Source organism: Sardina pilchardus, chromosome 3 (genome assembly GCF_963854185.1).
Source record: "Sardina pilchardus chromosome 3, fSarPil1.1, whole genome shotgun sequence".
Taxonomy (NCBI): domain Eukaryota; kingdom Metazoa; phylum Chordata; class Actinopteri; order Clupeiformes; family Clupeidae; genus Sardina; species Sardina pilchardus.
The window spans coordinates 17,100,871-17,121,051 of record NC_084996.1 but is presented as its reverse complement, the minus strand read 5'-3'; the positions used below and the strand labels follow the sequence as shown (position 1 = coordinate 17,121,051).

Here is a 20,181-nt window from a genome sequence, read left to right as displayed (position 1 = left end):
ACAGGTCTTCCCCTCTCTCCTGCTGCAGTGGCCGGGTATCCCTCTGTCTGGTTGTATGGCGCCTGGCTCTGGGGAGAGTGAGAGGGTGTCAACACAGACTACGTGTTCACACCCCTTTGCCCTTTATGTTGAAGAAGCAGGGACAGGGAGAGAAAGGTAATAGGTGCGAGAGTGTAGAGAGAAGGAGTGGGGGTTGGGGAGTAGGGGTACATAGAATATTACTGTGTTCACTTGGGAAGAAAGGCCACTCTATTGATATGATCAAGATACGACTGTACCATCTTAAAAAGTGCGCAAAAGTCGAGGCCTAGTGACGGACTGAAAGACTTTATAGATATATATTGGTGGTGATGACGTTTACAGTGTGACCTCAATGATCAAAGGTTTCAGAGAGAAGGTGCCATTTCTCTCCCCCCTCTCTCTCTCTCTCTCTCTCTCTCCCTCCTCTGTTCATCATTTCTCATGCACATGACTGGGTGTTGCTACAATAATACAGAAAATCAGTTGAAAAGTTATCCGGAGGAAGAATTCAACATGTTGTCTGAATTGGCATTGGTTTAGATGGGTTCCATAGCTTTGCAGTGCTGTTCAGAATTCAGAACAGTGATGAGAATAGCAACAGCTGGTTCCAGCCCAAAAGAACAACACCAAAGGGTGCTTTGGCGCCTCTCTGTGGCAAAACAAGGAGCTGCAGCTAGGAGGTGCTGAAGTCAGAGGAGGACAGAAAGACCGACAGACCAATAGAAATGAAGAGAATATGGAGGGGGTGGGGGGGGGGGGGGGGGGGGGTGGGGGGTGTCATGAATGACAAGAGAAAAGGATTGTAAACAGAATAGAAAATGCACATGTCTGACCCAGCATTATACAGAGAAGAACACAGAGGAATACATAACATTCAGAGATGGGAAATAGAGCAAAAGACTAGCTGTTCGACAAATATGAATATGTGAATGGTGTCCAGTGCCATGTTGTCATTGTAAATTATCTAATACCTTTATAACACTTTAAGTAGTTGCCTGTATTCACAATATCCTGTCCCACACCCAAAACACTAGGCTATAGCTTATCTTTCAATGGATTCTGGGCTGCAGTCGGTAAGGCAACCCCCTGCCAACCCCCCACACTAGGAGAGGAGAGCAGAGACAAAGAGGGACAGCCATCACCAGAGACGTACAAATACTCTACTACGCAGTCCGCTTCATCACCATGGCAACATCACCATGGCAACAAGACACGTTGTTCAGCAAATTCCTCAGATTGGAGGATTTCTACTTCTGCAATACTAGGGATTTTGGTCTAATGCTGCAGCAGGCCTTTCTGGCATTTTGTCAAATGAAAGAAATATATCTGCTTACAAATAAAATGTATCTATGTGTTTTTGTGATTTCTTAATGGGAGACCTGATACCTGTAATCCTTATTTGTTGACATAGAGGACATAACTCCATGCCAGTGGAGTCATCTCAATGCCATCTTTAAACAAAGGAAATGTGTTTTACGCCTTCAGATGATTTTCTCTTTCTCTGAATATTTCTCCATCCACATTCACTTTCCCACTTTGCTATGAAGAGGAGGTTTTGTGATACTGCTGTTATGTTATTGTATATTATCTACACATTTCAAATAATAATAAAAAAATAGTCTCATGCAATGTGTCACTTTCCCCTGTCATTTCCATCATTTGAATGTTTTTATTGGCTTCTTTCAAAGACGTAGAGACCCATTTACAGAATACGGACAGGGAGATGGAGGCTCCATAGAGCAACTGTACAATATTTACACACAGAGATCAAACCGAGAGCTAAAGCTCCAAATAATAATCCTTAATATTAGCATCATAACAACCAACAGATAAAAAACATAAACACTGAACACAGACGTTTTGTACACTTTGAAAAAAACAAAACAAAACAAATAGAAGAACTGTTACAGCTTCCCCCAGAACCACTGCGGTTTCTCTCAGAAAACAAACAAGTAACACTTTTTTTTGCCTCTCTCATAGTCTTTTAAAGAACAGAAAGAACACATTATTTAGCTTAAATACATTTCTCCTTCCTCGTTTCTTCAGAATGGAGACATAAAAAATGACATCAGACACTCTGTTTAAGCCACGCCCCCTTCTGCATGCCCTGCCCCAAGAATTGTAGTTTTTAATCACTGAGCCTTGGGCACAGAAGGAACAGGGAATTATGGGTGAGCCATTTCATGAGAACCCCATTAAAATATCATCATTATTTAAAATAATAACAGTAAATTGCCCCGACTTGAGGGAATACTTGATAAAAATGTCCAAGTATAAATAATACAAATAATAATTGTTGATAATACATATTTATATATTTAAGAGGATATGTTTTGCGCAGAACACAGCTGTCAGATTCCGGCTCTCCCGAAGCACAGAACGCCTCCGTGGTTTTCCTCTGGTTTTCTGCAGGTGTTCCTCACATTCACTATTTTTGTTTTTCTAATTCCTCTCCTTTTCTGTCTCTCCGTACCGCCTCATCCACTGGTGAAAATGTCAGCAGTATTTGTAAAAACAAAACAAAACAAAAATACTTCACAAAAAAAATCTTTTCACGTCAAACTCTAATCTCTTCAGGAAATCCGACAGCTTGGACCCCACCGGAGAGGAATGGGCTAATCCAGACCTCCCCCGAGGCTGTGTAATGGTTCAGTCTTTCTCAAAGCTCTACCCCTTTAGGCTTTGGTGCTGAGGGTCAATAGGTCCAGAAAGGAGTTGAAGAGCGTCTCCAGCCAGCCCTGATTGGCCATGCACTGCTGAACCACTTCCTCTTGCCCGGGATCCTCCGCTGCCTGCTCTATGCTGTCCGTCTGAGGGAGGGCCGGAGTGGGACAGGGGATGGGGACAGAATAGAGGTCAAAGGTTAATGAACAATGGCAGGAGAAAGGGATGGAGGAAAAGCATGACGAAAAGAAAGCTTCAAGTAAACTCCTCAAAAAATGAGTGAATATAAGGACAAGGACAGATAGACATTCCTTGCCATACATCAGCGCACAGCACCTGGGCTGAGCTCTGACTGTCTAGCCCAGGCGTGTGTGGGCTTCTCACCTCTGTCCGTCCTCTACATCTCCCTCACACACACACACACACACACAGACACACACATACATACACACACACACACACATCTGGGCTGAGCTCTGGCTGTCTAGCCCAGGCGTGTGTGGGCTTCTTACCTCTTTCTTGCAGTGCAGGAAGGTGTGATATTTGTAATGATGGAGGGAATGGTAGAGGCTGTACGTCCTGCAGGCCTCCGTGGACAGCTTCAGGTCCTGGAGGAGAGGAAGCAGGTAGGGGGTTAAACTGGGAAAACATGAGCTAGGGATTCATGAGCCAGTCCTTCATTACATTATCACTCTTGAAGTATATTTTTTGTAGTTAAGGCAGTAAAAGTCGGCAGGAAGCGAGTGGGAGAAAGAGATGAGGTGGGTTCAGGAAATGACCTCAGGTTGGATTCCAACCTGGGTTCCCACGGGCACTTGGACCCGAACTTGCTTTACGCGCTGCAGCCACTCACACCACAGTGCCCCCTCTCATTACATTATCTGGAAACGGCATTGTATTATGCAAGGGTTATCTTGCCGTCTTCCTAGTTCTGCGGGGAAATGGTGGACACTTTTGAATTTTAGTGGAAAATTACCCACGAGGCAGTGCGGCTCTAATGAAGGGAACTCCCCAAGAACTCCCACAATCCGGGCTGATTCCAATTCCATGTTGGAGCTTGATGCAAAGTGCAATGCTGCCTGAGGTTGCCTCCATTAATAATTCATTTGCGTTATTGCCTGATGTGGCTTTCCTTTAATTACAGATCAATGTCCCTACACAGTGTCAATGAAAATCAGGGAGATGTTCCAAAACAGGGTGTTTGGTATTTAGAATTTAGAAAGATCTGAGCTGCCTGTTTCATATACCTGCTGAGCTGCCAATTTCATATAACAGAAAATTACATGACAGAATGACATGTAGGATATAGTCATGCTCCGTCTTTACAAGTCCAATGCTAAATGTTGTTTAAGTCGGTATACCCTCAACACACTTCTATGCCCTACAGAAGGCATAAGTCACTACCTCCGAATTAGGACGTGCCAGTAAGATAAAAGCATTTTAATTCAAGGAGTGCCTTGTGAATGGTGATTCCCTCAAAGGGAAATTCTGCCTAATTAATATGAACCCTCAGAAAAATAAATAAATACATAAACAAAAATAATGTCCCGAACACCACTGACATTACAATGGGAACTGCAATTGCCTCACAGAGAGGGGAGAGGCACATTTTGGAACTAATTCAGCTCTGAGTGAGCCCGTGACCTTGGGATGTCTGGCACCAAATTTGAGATAGTGGGACTCTGAGACTATCTGTCACTCTGACAGGCAGTGAGTGGACTTGCCTGTTGCTTGGGAAAGCTCCTCTTGACACGGTTGAGGGTTTTACGGTTGTAGCCCTCACCGGCCAAGTGCACACGCACAGCTCCCGAGTCCAGCGGATCAGCGGTCATCTGGGGGAACATGTGTAGAGCCTCCTGCTCCACACAAACACAGAGAGAGATACAGAGAGTGAGAGTGAGAGAGAGAGAGACAGAGAGAGATGAGTCACATAAACATAGACACACCCATTCACAAACACAGATATGCTCATACACAACACACGCACACACGCACGCACGCACGCACGCACGCACACACACACACACTGTGACAAAAAACACATGAAGAAACTCTCGCTGTGGCCCAAACTGGCACACAAGATGAAACTGCTCTCTTCTTGAAACAGGCATATAGTACAATTCTGCTGATTTCCCACAGTTGCTTAAATCAGCTAATTCACAAAACCTGGGAGCTTCATCCCACACTATTGGCCCCCGAAACCACTTCAGCGTGGTACAGCGTCAGTGCATACTCACTGCTGTATGTATGATTCATACACTTTTATTACTAACATGGTGGCACCATCTTGGTTATGGTTATGGTTATGGTTATGGTTATTTAGCAGACGTCTTTGTCCAAAGCGAATCTTACTGGAGTCTGATTTTAATATGGCTTGGGTCTAAAGAATGCTGTCTTGTAAGCCCGGTCAACTATAGAGACAGACAATTCCGAGAGACAGACAGACACTTGTCAGCAGAGAGAGAAGGTAGTAGGAGACAGCTTGTGTACCTGGTGTTGGGAGCTCATGTTGACTCTCCTCAGCAGTCTCCTCTTCTGCTCGTTGACGATGCCGTCAATCTTGCGCATGGGCGGGAGATACAGCTCATCTAAGGGAGTGGAAGGTGACGGAGGTCAGGCTTTTCATCTCTTTTACTTCTCCTTTTCTCATTATCTCCCCATCAGGACTCTCATTCCAGGCCCATCATCCCTCTCTCCTTCCCTATTCATCCCTCTCTTCTCGCCCAGCTCTCTCCACATCATTACCACGGCACTGGATCATCACGTCTCATTCTGTAACTCACATTATAAGTCTATCACTTCCAATGTGCTGTGGTTTCCCCCCCAGCTCCATGTTTCTTTCCCAGTCTCTCTCTCTCTTTCTCTTTCTCTTTCTCTCTCTCTCTCTCTCTCGCTCTCTCTCTCTCTCTCTCTCTCTCTCTCATTACCATTGGTGTCCTCCAGAGCTTGGATCATATCAGGGTCCAGCGCTGTGCTGACCAGCATCTCCACGTAGCTGCGGAATATCTCCCGCATGGCACGGTTGTTCATCCCGCGGACCACTACAGCTGTTAACACACACACACACACACACAGACACACACGTTACAAAACCATATTCACATATTGCACAGTTCCTAGATATTCTTCACACTAAGATTAATATCCTTTCGTAATGTAGGTCACCAACCCCCAAACGCACCTACTGTCTCCTCTGTCTTCCTCAAACACACACACACACACACACACACACACACACACACACACACACACACACACACACACACACACACACACACACACACACACACACACACACACACACACACACACACACACACACACACACACACACACACACACACACACACACACACACACACACACACACACACACACACACACACACACACACACACACACACACACACACACACACACACACACACACACACACACGGCATCTCTCCTCTCTCTGTCTCGGAAACAAATATACACACCAACACCTACACACACAGACACTGTCCCCTGTCTCTTAAAACGCAGCCATGCACTCTCTCTCACACACACAGAGACCATACAAAGACACTTTTTTTCAAAGGCATATTACACATACACATAGAAACACAAACCCACTTTGCGCACACATGCGCGCACGCACACACACACACACACACACACACACACACACACACACACACACACACACACACACACACACACACACACACACACACACACACACACACACACACACACACACACACACACACACACACACACACACACACACACACACACACACACACACACACACACACACACACACACACACACACACACACACAGCAGCGCTCCCTCCCTCCCACTGACCTTCATCTTCACTGTGAGGCTCGGGGGAGGAGTCGGAGTCGGAGGATGACGCCACCTCCTTCAGCCACTTCTTCCTCTTCTTGGGCGGAGGCTCTGCCTTCACCTTCACTGGCCGCACCCTTGGGGGCCGCTCCACCTTCTTCTCTCCTCCTCCTCCTCCTCCTCCTCTCTTCTCCTCCCTGCCTCGCCCTCTTTCCACCACCACTCCCCTCTTCTCCACCTTATCCTGTGGTGTTGTCTGAGGCTTCTTCTCTTTCTCCTTCACCTTCTCCCTCTCTTGCTGTTTCTCCTTTTCCCTCTCTCTCTCTTTTTCCCTCCTCTCTCGCTCCCTCTCCTTCTCTTTTTCTTTTTCCTTTAGCTCCCTCTCTCGTTGTTCCCTGTCTCTCTCTTTCTCTTTCTCTTTATCTCTCCTCTCTCTTTCCCTCTGCTCCCTCTCCTTTTCTTTCTCCTTCTCTCTCTCCCTTTCTCTTTCTCTCCTCTCCCTCTGTTCCCGCTCCCTCTCCTTCTCTTTCTCTCTCCGTTCTTTCTCGCGCTGTTCTCTTTCTTTTTGCTCCTTTTCTCTTCTCTCCTTTTCTTTTTGTTCTCTCTCCCTTTTCTCCCTTTCTTTTTGTTCCCTTTCTTTCTTCTCCTTCAGCTCCTTTTGCTCTCTCTCCCGTTCTTTCTGTTTCTCCTTCTCCCTCTCTCTCTCCTGCTGTTTCTCTTTCTCCCTCTCTCTTTCCCTCCCCTTATCTTGATGTTTATCCTTTTCCCTCTCTCTCTCCCTCTCCAGCTGTTTCTCTTTTTCTTTCTCTCTCTCCTTCTCTTGTTGCTTCTCCTTCTCTCTCTCCCTCTCCTGTTGTTTCTCCTTCTCCCTCTCCCTCACTTGCTGCTTCTCTTTCTCCTTCTCTCTCTCCCTCTGTTCTCTCTGCTCCCTCTCTCGCTGCCTCTCCTTCTCTCTCTCATCCCTCTCCACTCTAGGAGGAGTTTGGCTGCGGGTAACAGGTGGCACCTTTGGAAGTGACTGGCGTCTGGGAAGGAAATGACAGAGGAGGAAAAGTTGTAATTATCACCTCATTAATTTGACTAATAGCGTTATCATCCTAGCACTTTCCACTGCGCCATGATTAGAAAAGCTGCAGTGCTGTTTCAGCCCATATCTGCAGGTTGACAATAACGTCACATGGAAATGACACATCCATTAAAGCGTAAGTTTGGCGGAAAATGAAAATAAAGCTATTTTCTGAATGAAAATACATCAACTAAGCCGTGGAGGAAGTAATTTTCGCTCATCACGCAGTACAGAGCTAGCACTGGCAGGACCTACAGCCCAAAATCGCAAACAGTGGGTCAGCATTGGGCTTTCAGCCATGCGCTTTCAAAATCGCATTTTTAAACCACTAACATTGCTCAAAACAGCGGCAAACCTCGTCAGCAGCTTGCTCTAGGTGTCTACACATAAAACGAAGCACCAATCAGTCTGTAAACTTTGGAATAGTCTGTATACACGTGGAATCAATTCGAGACCGCAACACCGTCTGAATCACAGAAATGTCTCGCGAGATCTCACACGAGAGCTCGTGGACTTTCCTTCGTGAGGAACTGGAAGGGGTTAGTGTTCATAACAGTCTTCTTTTATAAACGTCGGGTTCGTGAGCCAAGTTGTTGGTGGTTCGTTTTATGTGTAGACACCTAGAGCAAGCTTCTGACGAGGTTTGGCGCTGTTTTGAGCAATGTTAGTGGTTTAAAAATGCGATTTTGACTACCCGTAGGAATAGCTCCCGTGCTTCCGTGTGAGATCTCGCGAGACATTTCTGTGATTCAGACGGTGTTGCGGTCTCGAATTGATTCCACGTGTATACAGACTATTCCAAAGTGTACAGACTGATTGGTGCTTCGTTTTATGTGTAGACACCTAGAGCAAGCTGCTGACGAGGTTTGCCGCTGTTTTGAGCAATGTTAGTGGTTTAAAAATGCGATTTTGAAAGCGCATGGCTGAAAGCCCAATGCTGACCCACTGTTTGCGATTTTGGGCTGTAGGTCCTGCCAGTGCTAGCTCTGTACTGCGTGATGAGCGAAAATTACTTCCTCCACGGCTTAGTTGATGTATTTTCATTCAGAAAATAGCTTTATTTTCATTTTCCGCCAAACTTACGCTTTAAGCCAGGGTTTGAGCGAACCACTGGAGCATGCCATCCACATCCAGTATGTGTTTGAGCGCAGTGACCTACCGTAGTGTGAGTCCAGGCCGGTGCCAGGGTTTCCGTGAACACACGCGCACATAATCCTTTTTATTGACATTTTCGAGAAACTTCACATATAGGCGCTGGTAGCGAATCTTGGCATCACCGAAATATCCAAGGTACTGTGTGCAGAAGGAGAAAGAAAAAGATCATAATCCTAAAATTCATTCTTTCGATCGTGCACTCATTAATTAATCTATTTGGTTCTAGAGGGATGGCCTGCGGGACTCACATTACTGGTGGCACAGAATTGGCGCTGCCCGTCTTTGATCTCGGGGGCGAACTTCTGTAGCAGGGCCTTCTGCACCCTCCAGATGGGGGGAGGCTCTCGGCCTGTCTGCAGGGCCAGCTGTGGGTAAGGGCGTAAACACTCAGCTCAGGTCATGTAAAGGTGACAGACATTATCCAAAGGGACTTAGACTGGCAACAGTGGATTCTGGAATCAAACGCAGGCTACCTAATAGCCAGTTGGTGATGTTACTGCTCATGACGCTACATCATGACACCAAGGGTGTCAAACACCTACAATCTACAGGATATTGCTGAACATCTACATGACTGAACTCAATTCCAAATCTTGTACAAATCATTTGGGATACAGTACCTTCAGAGTCCGAATGTCCTCCGAACGCACCACGAACTCGTCTCGCTCCCTGAAGATGCCCTCCCCTCCACTCTCGCTGTCGTCTTCCTCACTCTCGCCCACGATGGCCACATCGGCCTGCTTCTTGGCCAGGTGCAGCGAGGTGATCTTGCGCATGGACACGTCCTCAGGGGTCGGCGGCGTCATAGGCTCCGGACTAAGCTCCTCCTCATTAACAGCGGTCGGCGAGGAGGGAGGGGAGGGTGAGGAAGGGGAGGGGGAGGAGGCTGGGGCGAGGGGAGAATGACAGGGAAGGACGGGAGGTGAGGGACTGTGAGGTGGGGCCTGCTGCTCCTCCTCTTCCTCCTCCTCCTCCTCCTCCTCAGGATGCTGAGGCTGGGGAACCTCCTCCTCTTCCTCCTCCTCCTCTTCTTCTAATGGAAGAGGAGACGGGAGGGACAGTGGAGGAGGAGGAAGTGGGGAGGGAGAGGAGGATGTGGGGGGCGAGGGGGAGAGAGAGGGGGGTGAGGGCTGGGAGGCAGCGGGAGCGGGCGGTGGTGCAGATGGAGAATCTGTGAGGGAGTGGGAGGGAAATCACATTAGTGAGGTGATATTTCAATTGACACTATCTTTCACACAGTACAATGTAGCTGCTCTGAGGAATTATAACAAAATGCAAATTTCCAAAGACAACATACTACACCGTAGCTACCGCTTATAGTGGAACCCAGCTTCCACCTACCTTCAACACTAGGACGCCCCAGCATCTCATACTCCGGCTCATCCATCTCCTCATCCTCTGCCTCTCTTTGCTCAACTCTCTCCTCTTCTCTGGTCTTCTCCTGTTCTTGCTCCTCCACCTGCTCTTCCTCTTGCTCTTGATCCTGCTCCTGCTCTTGCTCCTGCTCCTGCTCCTGCTCCTCCTCCTCCTCCTCCTCCATCTCCATCTCCTCCTCCTCCTCCTCCTCCTCTTCCAGTCTCGGCTCCACCATCTCTGTTTGCTGTTGCTCCTCAGTCTGCTCTGGGGTGGGAGGTTGAGGTTGTGGGCTCTGCCCATTGGCTACCAGTGCTGGTGGTGTCTCTTCTTCCTTGTCCTCCTCATCTTCCATTGGTTGAACAGGTGTTTGAGTGACAGGCTCAGGCTCGACCTGAATAGGGGGTGGCGTGTTAATGGGCGAAGGGGTCTGCTCCACATGTGGAGTTGGTGGGGAGGGCGTACGAGGCGGTGGTGCTGCCACCAGGCTGTGCGGCGTGTCGTAGAGCGCGGAGATGGCAGAGGAGATGCTCTTCTGCAGGTCCTGATTCTTGCTGACCGAGTCCTCCTCGTCAGAGGAGAAGGACGGCAACGTCTCCAGGTTCCTCTTCAGTTCCTCGTCCAGTCGCTTGCAAGGGCTCGGGCAGCTGCTCAGACCCAGGGACCCCTCCCCTTCGCCCTCCCCAAACGAGGGAGCCGGGGGAGGCGGGGGAGGAGGTGGTGGGGAAGGAGACAGAGGCCGGATGCCCCCTTTCACAGACACAGGATCCACAGGGTCGACGCCAGGAGTAGGCTGCTTCTTGCCAGTCTTTAAGAAGTCCAGGAAGGACGCCATGAAGCCAGACTTCAGCTCTTGGCTTTTGTCCTCCGTCTGATGAGGAACCATGACAAATACAAACAAATGGAGAAATTAAAAAAAAGGAGAAATCAGTGAATCGAAGGACAGCAATTTCAACAGAGGGACACATAGACAATAGAACTACAGAACAGCATGAAAGAAGGATTTACCTTCACTGACAGAAAACCATGCTTGATTCAATATACACAGAGAATGTGTCTGTAAAATATAATTCTAAGGTGACCATTCTACTCTAATTTTTATTTTGCAGTACTTAATTCTCCGCACTACATTAACTCATTTATGTACATCTGTAAAGGTAGTTCACCTTACCGAACAGCAGAGGCGCTTGAGGGTGGTTGCTATGATTGTGTAACCTTGGCAACTGCTACCCTAGCAACAGCCAGCTCTTTCTCTCCCTTTTTATTGCATTTTTAAGGACAGAGCCATTACAGTGGTTTGTCAATCATCTGAGTGCAGGTCTGCACAATGCCCTCTAGCGGGAGCACCCTTTCACAAAGGGGCATGTACTAACACAAGCCCACATACATGAACAAATTCACAAATGAGAATGGATCATTTGCGCATTTGGGGGTTATATCTGATGCTACTTTGTTGATCCACTTAAAATAATTAATAATGATTTATCATGAGACATTTTTCCACACCCCTCTGCTGGCCTGCCTCACTCCCCCTTTAAGGAGGGATGTGAGAGCCTAAATTAATAATGATGCATGGAGATGTGTGTGTGTGTGTGTGTGTGTGTGTGTGTGTGTGTGTGTGTGTGTGTGTGTGTGTGTGTGTTCTCACCGAGCTAGAGAGTTTCTGCATAGCTGCCCATGCCTCTGGGGTCATCTGCTCATCCATGTCTCTCTCCCAGGCCATCTATGAGAGAGGAGAACCAAGAACCACAAATCATCATTGTTCTTCTGGGCATTTCTCATATGCTCTCTACAGGCTACCTGTTGCTGTGGTAACAAGTCACCATTTTACCTCAGTTTAGCACCAATGTGGAGCTCTTGTGTTCTACAGTCTCTGTTTGTTTTTCATAAGCCTCTGTGCTATAGGTTCCTATTGTTCGTTTGAAAAAATCCTCTACTGCCTACAGATCTATAATATGTATCCAAAGGTCAAACATTCTGATGGACAAAATAACCTAGAAAACCTGGAAATAAAGCTAGAAATATCACTGGTCTTACAAGGAAATCACAATTAATTACCTTTTCCTCCCCCTCATGTTCAAAATACATCATGCTGTCATTCAGACAATATCTAATTGATGCTACTTAATTATTCAGAATCTTCAGGCAAGTAACCTTCACAGCAGGTCTTCCATGCTGTATCTGGAACACACTGGTGCATACAAAAGAGCCTTCTAATCGTTATGGCTATAGTTAAAAAGCTGTTGATCCACAGGTCCTTACATTTGCATGGGATCAGTGTAGCTAGCAGTTTGTAGACTAAACACTGCATAGTAGTCTTCTGATCTGATCAGATCAGATGATCAGGGAACCCTCTAAAACATTGAATACATCCTACACGATACAGTTATGTGCCTTACTTATCAATTACAGAAATCGCAACAACAAGTGCGCTAGCCATGTTTTCTGACCCTGTAAGTATTCATATTCCCAACGCTTTAGCACTTGGCTTCTAGTTTTCACCTTATTGTTCATCTCCTTTAGGGCTCTACAACTCCTCACCTCTGGGACTTTGTGCTTCATCTTTTCCTGGCCTCTGTTTATGTCCAGCCCACCTCCAGGACTCAGTCCGAGGGAGGGGGCAGAGCCCAGCGATCCGTCCGACAGAACCTGGTCAGAGCTGGACATAGAGTCCGTCCTCAGTAAAGCATCTGAAGAGGGCATAGAGGGGATTGGCAGCTTGATCTGTAAAAGTCAAAGGAGATGAGAGAAATGAGAGGGGGAGAGAGAAATGGGCAAAGGTAAATGGGCAGTGAATCACAGGGACATTGAATGATAAACATAGTTCAGATAAAGCAGTCAATTTAAAACTCATCAGTGTCTGAGTTTCATTCCGTGACTCACCTTGATGGGCCTGATGGGCTCCTGGAGTTGTTGTTGCTGTTGGGGCTGTTGCTGGGCCTGGTGCTGCTGTTGTACATGGTGCTGCTGCTGGGGGTGTAAGTGCTGCTGAGGGTGTGGCTGCTGATGCAAGTGCTGCTGTTGGGGATGGTGGTGCTGTGGCTGTTGCGGGTGGTGCTGCATCTGTACCATGTGCTGTTGCTGTGGGTGCTGGAGATGTTGGGGTTGGTGGTGAGGGTGGTGATGCTGCTGCTGCTGCTGCTGCTGTTGTTGTTGCAGATGGAGGTTCTGCCCTTTGTTCAAGTCTCTTTGCATCTGCAGCATCGGATCCTCCCTCTTGCCCCGACCCCTACCTCGTCCACGCCCCCTTCCTCTGGTCTCACCCCCTGCTGCAGGTCCCATTATGCCTTTGAAGTATGGAGGCTCTGGGAGAGGACGGATACGAGGCCGCCCCCTTGGCCGTGGTGGACCCTCACGTTTGGGTTTAGTTGGCTTTCTCCCTCGCTTCTTAGGGCCTTCCCGTGGCAAGAGCTGAGGAGGTGGCCCTATAGAGGAGTATCCAGATGACTGGCAAAAGTCCAGGTCACCCATCAGTGGACTCAGAGGGTCCATGCTGGAGCCAGCACCGGACTTTCGGCAGCTAGACACCAAGTCAGGAAGTAGATCTGGAAGGCGACGGCTGTTCAGACGGATGTCAGCAGGTACATTGGCTTTGTCCTCATCATCCTCAAACTCATACTCCTGGGCGTAGTTCTTCTTGGCCTGGGGCTGAGAGTTGGGGTCTCTGCGCTGCTTCAGGAGATGGAAGGAGCTGGTTTTGAGTAGCTTCTTGGGCCGAGAGGAGCAGAAGATTGGAGATGTCAGTCCCCCAGTTCCAGAGCCTCCTCCAACTCCAGAGCCAGCCATCATCTTGTTTCCAGAACCATCTCCTGGACCAGTCCCTCCCAAACCCATCCCAGAGGTCTGGGACTGAATCAGACCCAGTTGCTCAGTGTTGACAGTGGATGGAAGCTCATCGGTCTTCAAAGAATCCAGGTCTAGATGCATGGTGCTATTTCCAGATTCTGAGAGGCTATGACAGTATTGCTCATACCCTTGGTCTCCATGGTGACTCATCATATCATAACCGCTGCCATCTACACCTGCTTTGACAGGATCCATACCATCCTGTCCTGTGCCACGTCCTTCTGACATTCCATCATGTCCCCCTGGCACGTTTGTTCCACCTCCTGGTCCTGCACAGCTAGACTTATAATCTTCTGAACAAAACATATCCTCCATACCCGGGAAAAATGACCTGTCCTCATCTTGGAGCAAAGAATCTGGGAAGCTTATGGACGTCAAAGGCATGAACCTTGGTTGTTGCTGCTGGTTCTGACTCTGAGAAGTTTTAGCCACTGGGCTTGTGGTGTTAAACTGGTGCTCCTTGAGCTGGTCCAGTTGGCTTTGGGAGAGCTGAGGCTCAGGATCCCTAGACTGGGCTTGAGTCTGTGGCTGGGGGGCTCTTGAGGGTGGCTGCATATGGTGGGGGTGTTGGTGGGCTGAGTGGTGGGGGTGTGTCTGTTGAGACAGGTGGCTATGTTGATGGGGGTGATGGGGGCCCATGTGGTGCATGTGGGAAGGAGCTGATAAGCCCAAGTTCGGTTCAGAGAGGAAATCGTGCAGGTCCGATGCTGTTGGCTGGGGGTGATGGGACTGGTGATGTGGAGGCATCCTGTGCTGTTGCTGTCTGTGATGATCACCACTCCCCCCATCTCCTCCTCCCATGCTTCCATGACCACCTCTGTCGGTGCCAGCCCCCTCTCGGCTGCTGGTCCTGGAGAGGGAACGCTCCAGCATATCCAGAGATGAAACCGAGTTCTGACTTGCTTGGCTCTGGTCTCGTTGACTTCCACGGCCATAGTGGGACTCTAATGCCTGGGACTGAAGTTGGAGCTGCAGCTGAGAGGTCTGAGACTGAGTGTCCACTCCCCCAACACTTCCAGCTCCTGAACCTCCATTTGGTCCCATCATGGCCTGTTGGCTCATCGAGTGCTGCTGTTGCTGCTGGGAGGTCTGCTGGGCCTCCATCTTGTTCCGAGTAGTGTGAGAGAGGACGGACTGTAGAAGATGGGCCGGCTGAGACTGCTGAGATTGGTCAGGGGGAGAGTCCATCAGGGAGAGACTGGACTGGGATTGGTGCTGCAGGTCAGGGGTTTTCCGCAGGTAGGGTATTTCCGTTGGGTCAGGGGGCTTCTTCAGCTCCATGTGGGTCTGTGAGAGCGAGTGTGGGTGGGAGTGCTGGGCATGCTGAGGGTGCTGCGAGTGGTGGGCGTGCTGGCTGTGCTGGTGCGGAAGGTGGGAGTAAGGGTCACCCCGACTGTAGTGGACCACAGAGCCCAGGGAGTCGTGTGGATGAGGATGAGGCACGAGGGGATGAGGGTGTGGGAGGGAGTCAGCATTTCCCCGGCCCCCGCCAGCCCCTGCTCCTTGCAGAACTCTGTCACTCTTGACCTGTTGGTGGTGATGGTGCTGCTGCTGTTGATGCTGTTGTTGTTGATGCTGCTGCTGTTGATGCTGCTGCTGTTTCTTCAGTGTCATTTCCAGCTGACTCTCCAGACCTCCTGCTACACCGGACCCTGAGGACCCAGGAGCTGTGCTGTTAGTTGCACTGTTGGTGCGGATCACACTTTGAAGGTGGTAGCGCTCCTCGGAGGCCTTATTTAACTCATAGGCTGAGAGACTTTTGCCTCCATCTCTGGACTGGGGGGCCTGCTGTGGTTGTGGCTGCTGCTGTGCAGAAACCTGGGGCGGCTGGCCATGGTGCTGGGAAGAGTGGGGCGTGGGGCTCTGTGCATGTAACAAGTGCTGAATTAAAAAGTCGTCATCATCCTCTTCTTCCTCTTCCTGGGGTCGCTCTACCCCCAGAATGTCGGTGTCAGTCTTAGGTTTCGGAGGGGTGGGGTGATACGATTGGGGTGGCTGGGGTTGGGGACCTCGTGTGTCTGGGTAGCCCTGGGGAGAGGACAGGAATGGAGGGGAGAGGACGGACGAAAGATATTTGTTACTCCCAGCTCCCCCAGGGGACTGGGCTGGACGTGTGGGTGCCGGAGAGTGCATCCCTGGACGTATTATGCCAGACCCATTGGAGGGCGATGGGCTGGAATCCGGAAGGTGATATGAGCTTCCCCCACCTCCACTCCCAACACTGCCCCCACTTGAGCCACCGCCCCCTCCTCCAGAATTACCTCCCACTGACCCAGTGCCACTCCCTGCGGAGCCTGCCCCACTGCCTGAACCCAGAAGTGCGGGGGAATGTCCCGGACCACCAAAGCTCAGTGACGGGCTTCCTGCTCCTCCAAGTGAGGGGGGCAGAGAACCATATCCGGATTCTGAACCATACACCACCTCAGCTGAGAAGGATCTCCCGGTGGCCCCTAAGCTACCATAACCTTTCCCAGCACCAACAGTGCTAGAGCTCAGGTCCTGAGCCTGGGGAGAGCTGAAACCCCCATATGGCTGGGGGAGATGGGAGGCTTGTGGGTGGCTTGGAGAGTAAGACTGTGACTGCTGCTGAGGTGGTGTCTGACCTGGTAAACCAGCAGAAGGTTTGACTGGGGCAACAGGAGAGCCATAGGCAGAGAGGCAGGGCTTGGGAGGTGCCTGCTGTTGTGTGGTAGAGGAGACCGGTGGAGGGGGTGGTGGTGGAGGAGGAGGTGGTGGGGCTGACTGAGGCGGGGGCTGTTGTCTAGAGGGGGCAGACGAGGAACTGGAGGATGGGTTGGGGTTGGAATTTGAAGAGGACGCGGATGAGGAGGAGGAAGTGGAGGAAGCAGAGGGCGGTGTGTGGGGTGTGTGGGGTGTGTGGGGTGTATGGGGTGTGTGGGGTGTGCGGGACGAAGAGGATCCCGAGGAAGAGTAGCCACTGCTAGTGCTGGAGCTTTTGCTCCCTTTGCCCACAGCTCCTCCAGAACCAGCCGACGAGGAGGCTGAGGAGGTACTGGAGGAAGTGTAGGGGGGCTGGATAATGGGTCGGTACACCTGATCCGACCGCGGTGACGGTTTGGGGTCTGAGGACGGACTCTGATCCCCCAGGGGGCTACAGGACATCCCTCCATGTCGGTGGTGGGACATCTGCTGCTGATACCCTCCCGCTCCACAGCTGAGGTAATGCTGCAGGGGGTGAGGGGCGGACGAGGGAAGCTGGGACTGGGCAGGGGAGGGACGCTGGTAGTGTTTAATCACACTATCCTGCCTGGGCATGGCCCTCTCTTGGCTGGGTGGTGGCTGTGGTGGAGCTGGGGCGGATGAGAAAACTGAGCTGTTGTACAACTGGGAGGACTGGTCCTGTAACTGAGACGAGAGCAGGTTGAACTGGGGAGGCGGTAAGTGCCGTGCGGACGAGGAGGTGGGAGCCTGCGGTGGAGGGGGCCCTCCAGATGGGTCTTGGGACCCTCTATAGGCTGCTGCACTCTGGGAGGACAGCAGCCGATCAAAGCCTAGGCTGGACTGAGAAGGCGTTTTGATGTGCAAAAGGGGATCGTGGGGCGAAAGAAGGCCATTGGAGGTGGGGCTGAAGGTGGGTGTGTCCTGGAGTGAGAGCGATGAGGCCACCCCTGGGAAAGAGCGGCCTGAAAACGAAGCAGGGTGCTGATAGGCTGACAGGGCTGAGGAGGAGGGGAAAGATCCAGAGCCAGGGAGGGCACCAGAGATGAAAAGCTCAGCCGGGGCAGTGGAATGCATTGCTACATTAACAAAAAGAGACAAAAGACAAATGGATAACACCTAGTACTTAGACTGATACAAATACAGCATCTATCAAAAATGACTTGTACACAACAGCTGTATAACTCAGTGGTTCCAGAACTCACCTGTCTGCCAGGTAGGGGTTCGGAACTGTGAGAGGAGGGAGGAGGCAGAGGGGGGTGGCTGTGGACCACGGGACTCCAGGGCAGATATTAGGTTCATGACGGATGCATCAGGACCAGAGGGACTGGTGTGATGCAGCCCAGCATCAAACAGACCTGACAGCCCTGGGAGCAGAAGGGATGAGTCTCTTTATATTTATATACTGTATATACATGAAGACAAAGCAACACCTATACCAGTACACATGCAACTATTTACAAACAACATCTACACAATCATCTACTCCAGTGAACCAGTGTTATGTATCTGCATTTTGTTAAGGCCAGTAGTCACATCACATGTTTGTTTTCTCTTATTGAAGTGATAAACTTTAAGTTGGCCAAAGGCTCTGTGTTGAGATGATAAGCCATCCTTACCCAAGCTCCTCCCTGCTGCCCCCCAGGATCCACTCTGTCCGGAGCTCCCCGGATGATGATTGGTTGCATAGCCCTGCAGGGGGTGGGGTGTGCCGTAGGCTTGCCGATGGAGAAGCTCTGTGTCGGGATGAGAGGACCTGGAGCTCCCATACACCAGACTGCAGGCAGGAAAGAGAGAGAGAGAGAGAGAGGGTGGGTGCTGTGTAGTCCCAGATTTCGATTAGGTAAATAAATAATATGGTGATTTAAAGTGAATTATGTGTTCAGTAGGAGTTATGAGCGTCCTTGGTGAGACAGAAGAACATCAGCACCCAACAAGGACTCACATGGCAAAAAATATGAGTAAAAAACAATGACCTTTATGGCAGGCATTCCTAACGGATATTATTCTCTTGCCAACTACCGGTATTCTTTTTTTTCAGTATGTTATTGCTGTTTATACAAAACCAGAGGATCAGTTTCAGTTAGGTTTGTTATTTTCTCATTCATTCCTTAAATGAACAATATTGTTATCCTCTCAACCAGAGGGATCAGAGTAAATCCCCAACTAAACCCTTCCTGGTTGCTGACCCCTCATCCTCCCCCTGTTCTCTGCCTCACTAGTAGATTACGAGCATAATCTGTCTTTATGTATCCACATCCTCACTTTCCCTCAAGAACGACATGTGGCATCTGTCCTAACGCATTCCAGATCCCGTCAAAGTGAAATTCATAATTCATAAATACACAAACTCATTGGGAAGTTGAAATTCTCATCTTTGATGGCCTCATGGACAGGGACCAACATTACGACTGCGCTGAGTACCATTCTGCTTGTGGATTCTCAAGATGAGATCACAGTTGGCACACAGCGTGACCCGTCTCTGGCGGTCTAGAGAAGGATGTGATTTGTGTTCCTGTCTGGGATGGGAGGGGTGGGAGATATCTCCACTAACACATCGGCAAGTTCCAGCTGTTTGCGGGATGCCTTTAAAACCTAGCAGAGGAATCTGTGAAGCAAGTGTGCTTCCCACTTACTCGGCACCACCGTGACACTCCCAGCACACAAAAGGAACGATGCAGTCTGTTTGATTTACGTGTGTCTAAGGAGGCTTGTACTGCACCCCTCCTTCCTGACTGAGTGTGGTAACCCAGAGGAAATTACAGATGCAGCAAATCCAACAAAAACCCTAAATAAATGTAAAGTGCAAACACAACACCACAGCTCGCTAAACTGTGCTAGTCAACAAGCTGTGGTTTCTGTTTCCAGCATAGATTTCAAGGACTTAAGCCAATCCTGTGACTGGTCAATCAAGTATTGCTTTCTGGGGTGGTAAGCTATTGCCAGCACCCCCTCTTCTGCGTCGGTCAGAGACGATGGCAGCTGGGCAGGACTACTAGACGGAGAAACACTGCTCTCATTGATGAATCCTCAGCTCTGGCCTTCAGAGTCAATTACAGAACACTTCCCACACTCCCCTGCCTCCGCTGTGACCGCAGCTCAGTCAATCTACACCACACTCACGGGAAAATCCAGTTTAAGAGGCCACAGACACTGCACGCACACACACACATACACACACACACACACACACACACACACACACACACACACACACACACACACACACACACTGAGACAGACACACACAAACACAGGTGTCCCTCTCTACATGGTGGTAGCTATCCACAGCAACAGCATAGTCAAGTCAGTGAATAGATGCTGTGATTTTCCACTCCAATTTTGATTGATGAAAAAGATGATGAGTCCAACCATGTAATTTGATGAGATAGTTGCCAAACACAAGTAATTAGGTTTTACGCTTTCAAGGATTGGCTACACTCTTAAGCCTACTGATTGCCCTTGAGTCTCTCTGACTTCAGAGTGATATATTATGTTACCATTCAATGCAATAGGATACAGGTGGTTCCTAAATCTATTTGTAAGAACAATGTCGTAGAGGA

At 49.5% G+C, this 20,181-nt stretch overlaps 1 protein-coding gene across 1 annotated transcript; it reads right to left on the bottom strand.

The window, feature by feature from the left end:
* Positions 1–1,701: 1,701 nt before the first annotated feature.
* prr12b (proline rich 12b) lies at positions 1,702–18,272 on the bottom strand. The gene is made up of 15 exons (XM_062532193.1): positions 18,238–18,272; positions 17,824–17,985; positions 16,252–17,697; positions 13,308–16,200; positions 12,596–12,734; positions 10,082–10,964; positions 9,361–9,911; positions 8,989–9,105; positions 8,745–8,878; positions 6,538–7,544; positions 5,613–5,732; positions 5,176–5,273; positions 4,410–4,541; positions 3,198–3,293; positions 1,702–2,831 (listed from the first exon to the last, which is right to left on the bottom strand). Exons 2-15 carry the CDS (start codon positions 17,918–17,920, stop codon positions 2,697–2,699), a joined length of 7,848 nt encoding a protein of 2,615 aa, XP_062388177.1. The 5' UTR covers positions 17,921–17,985; positions 18,238–18,272; the 3' UTR covers positions 1,702–2,696.
* Between the last annotated feature and the right edge of the window lie 1,909 nt (positions 18,273–20,181).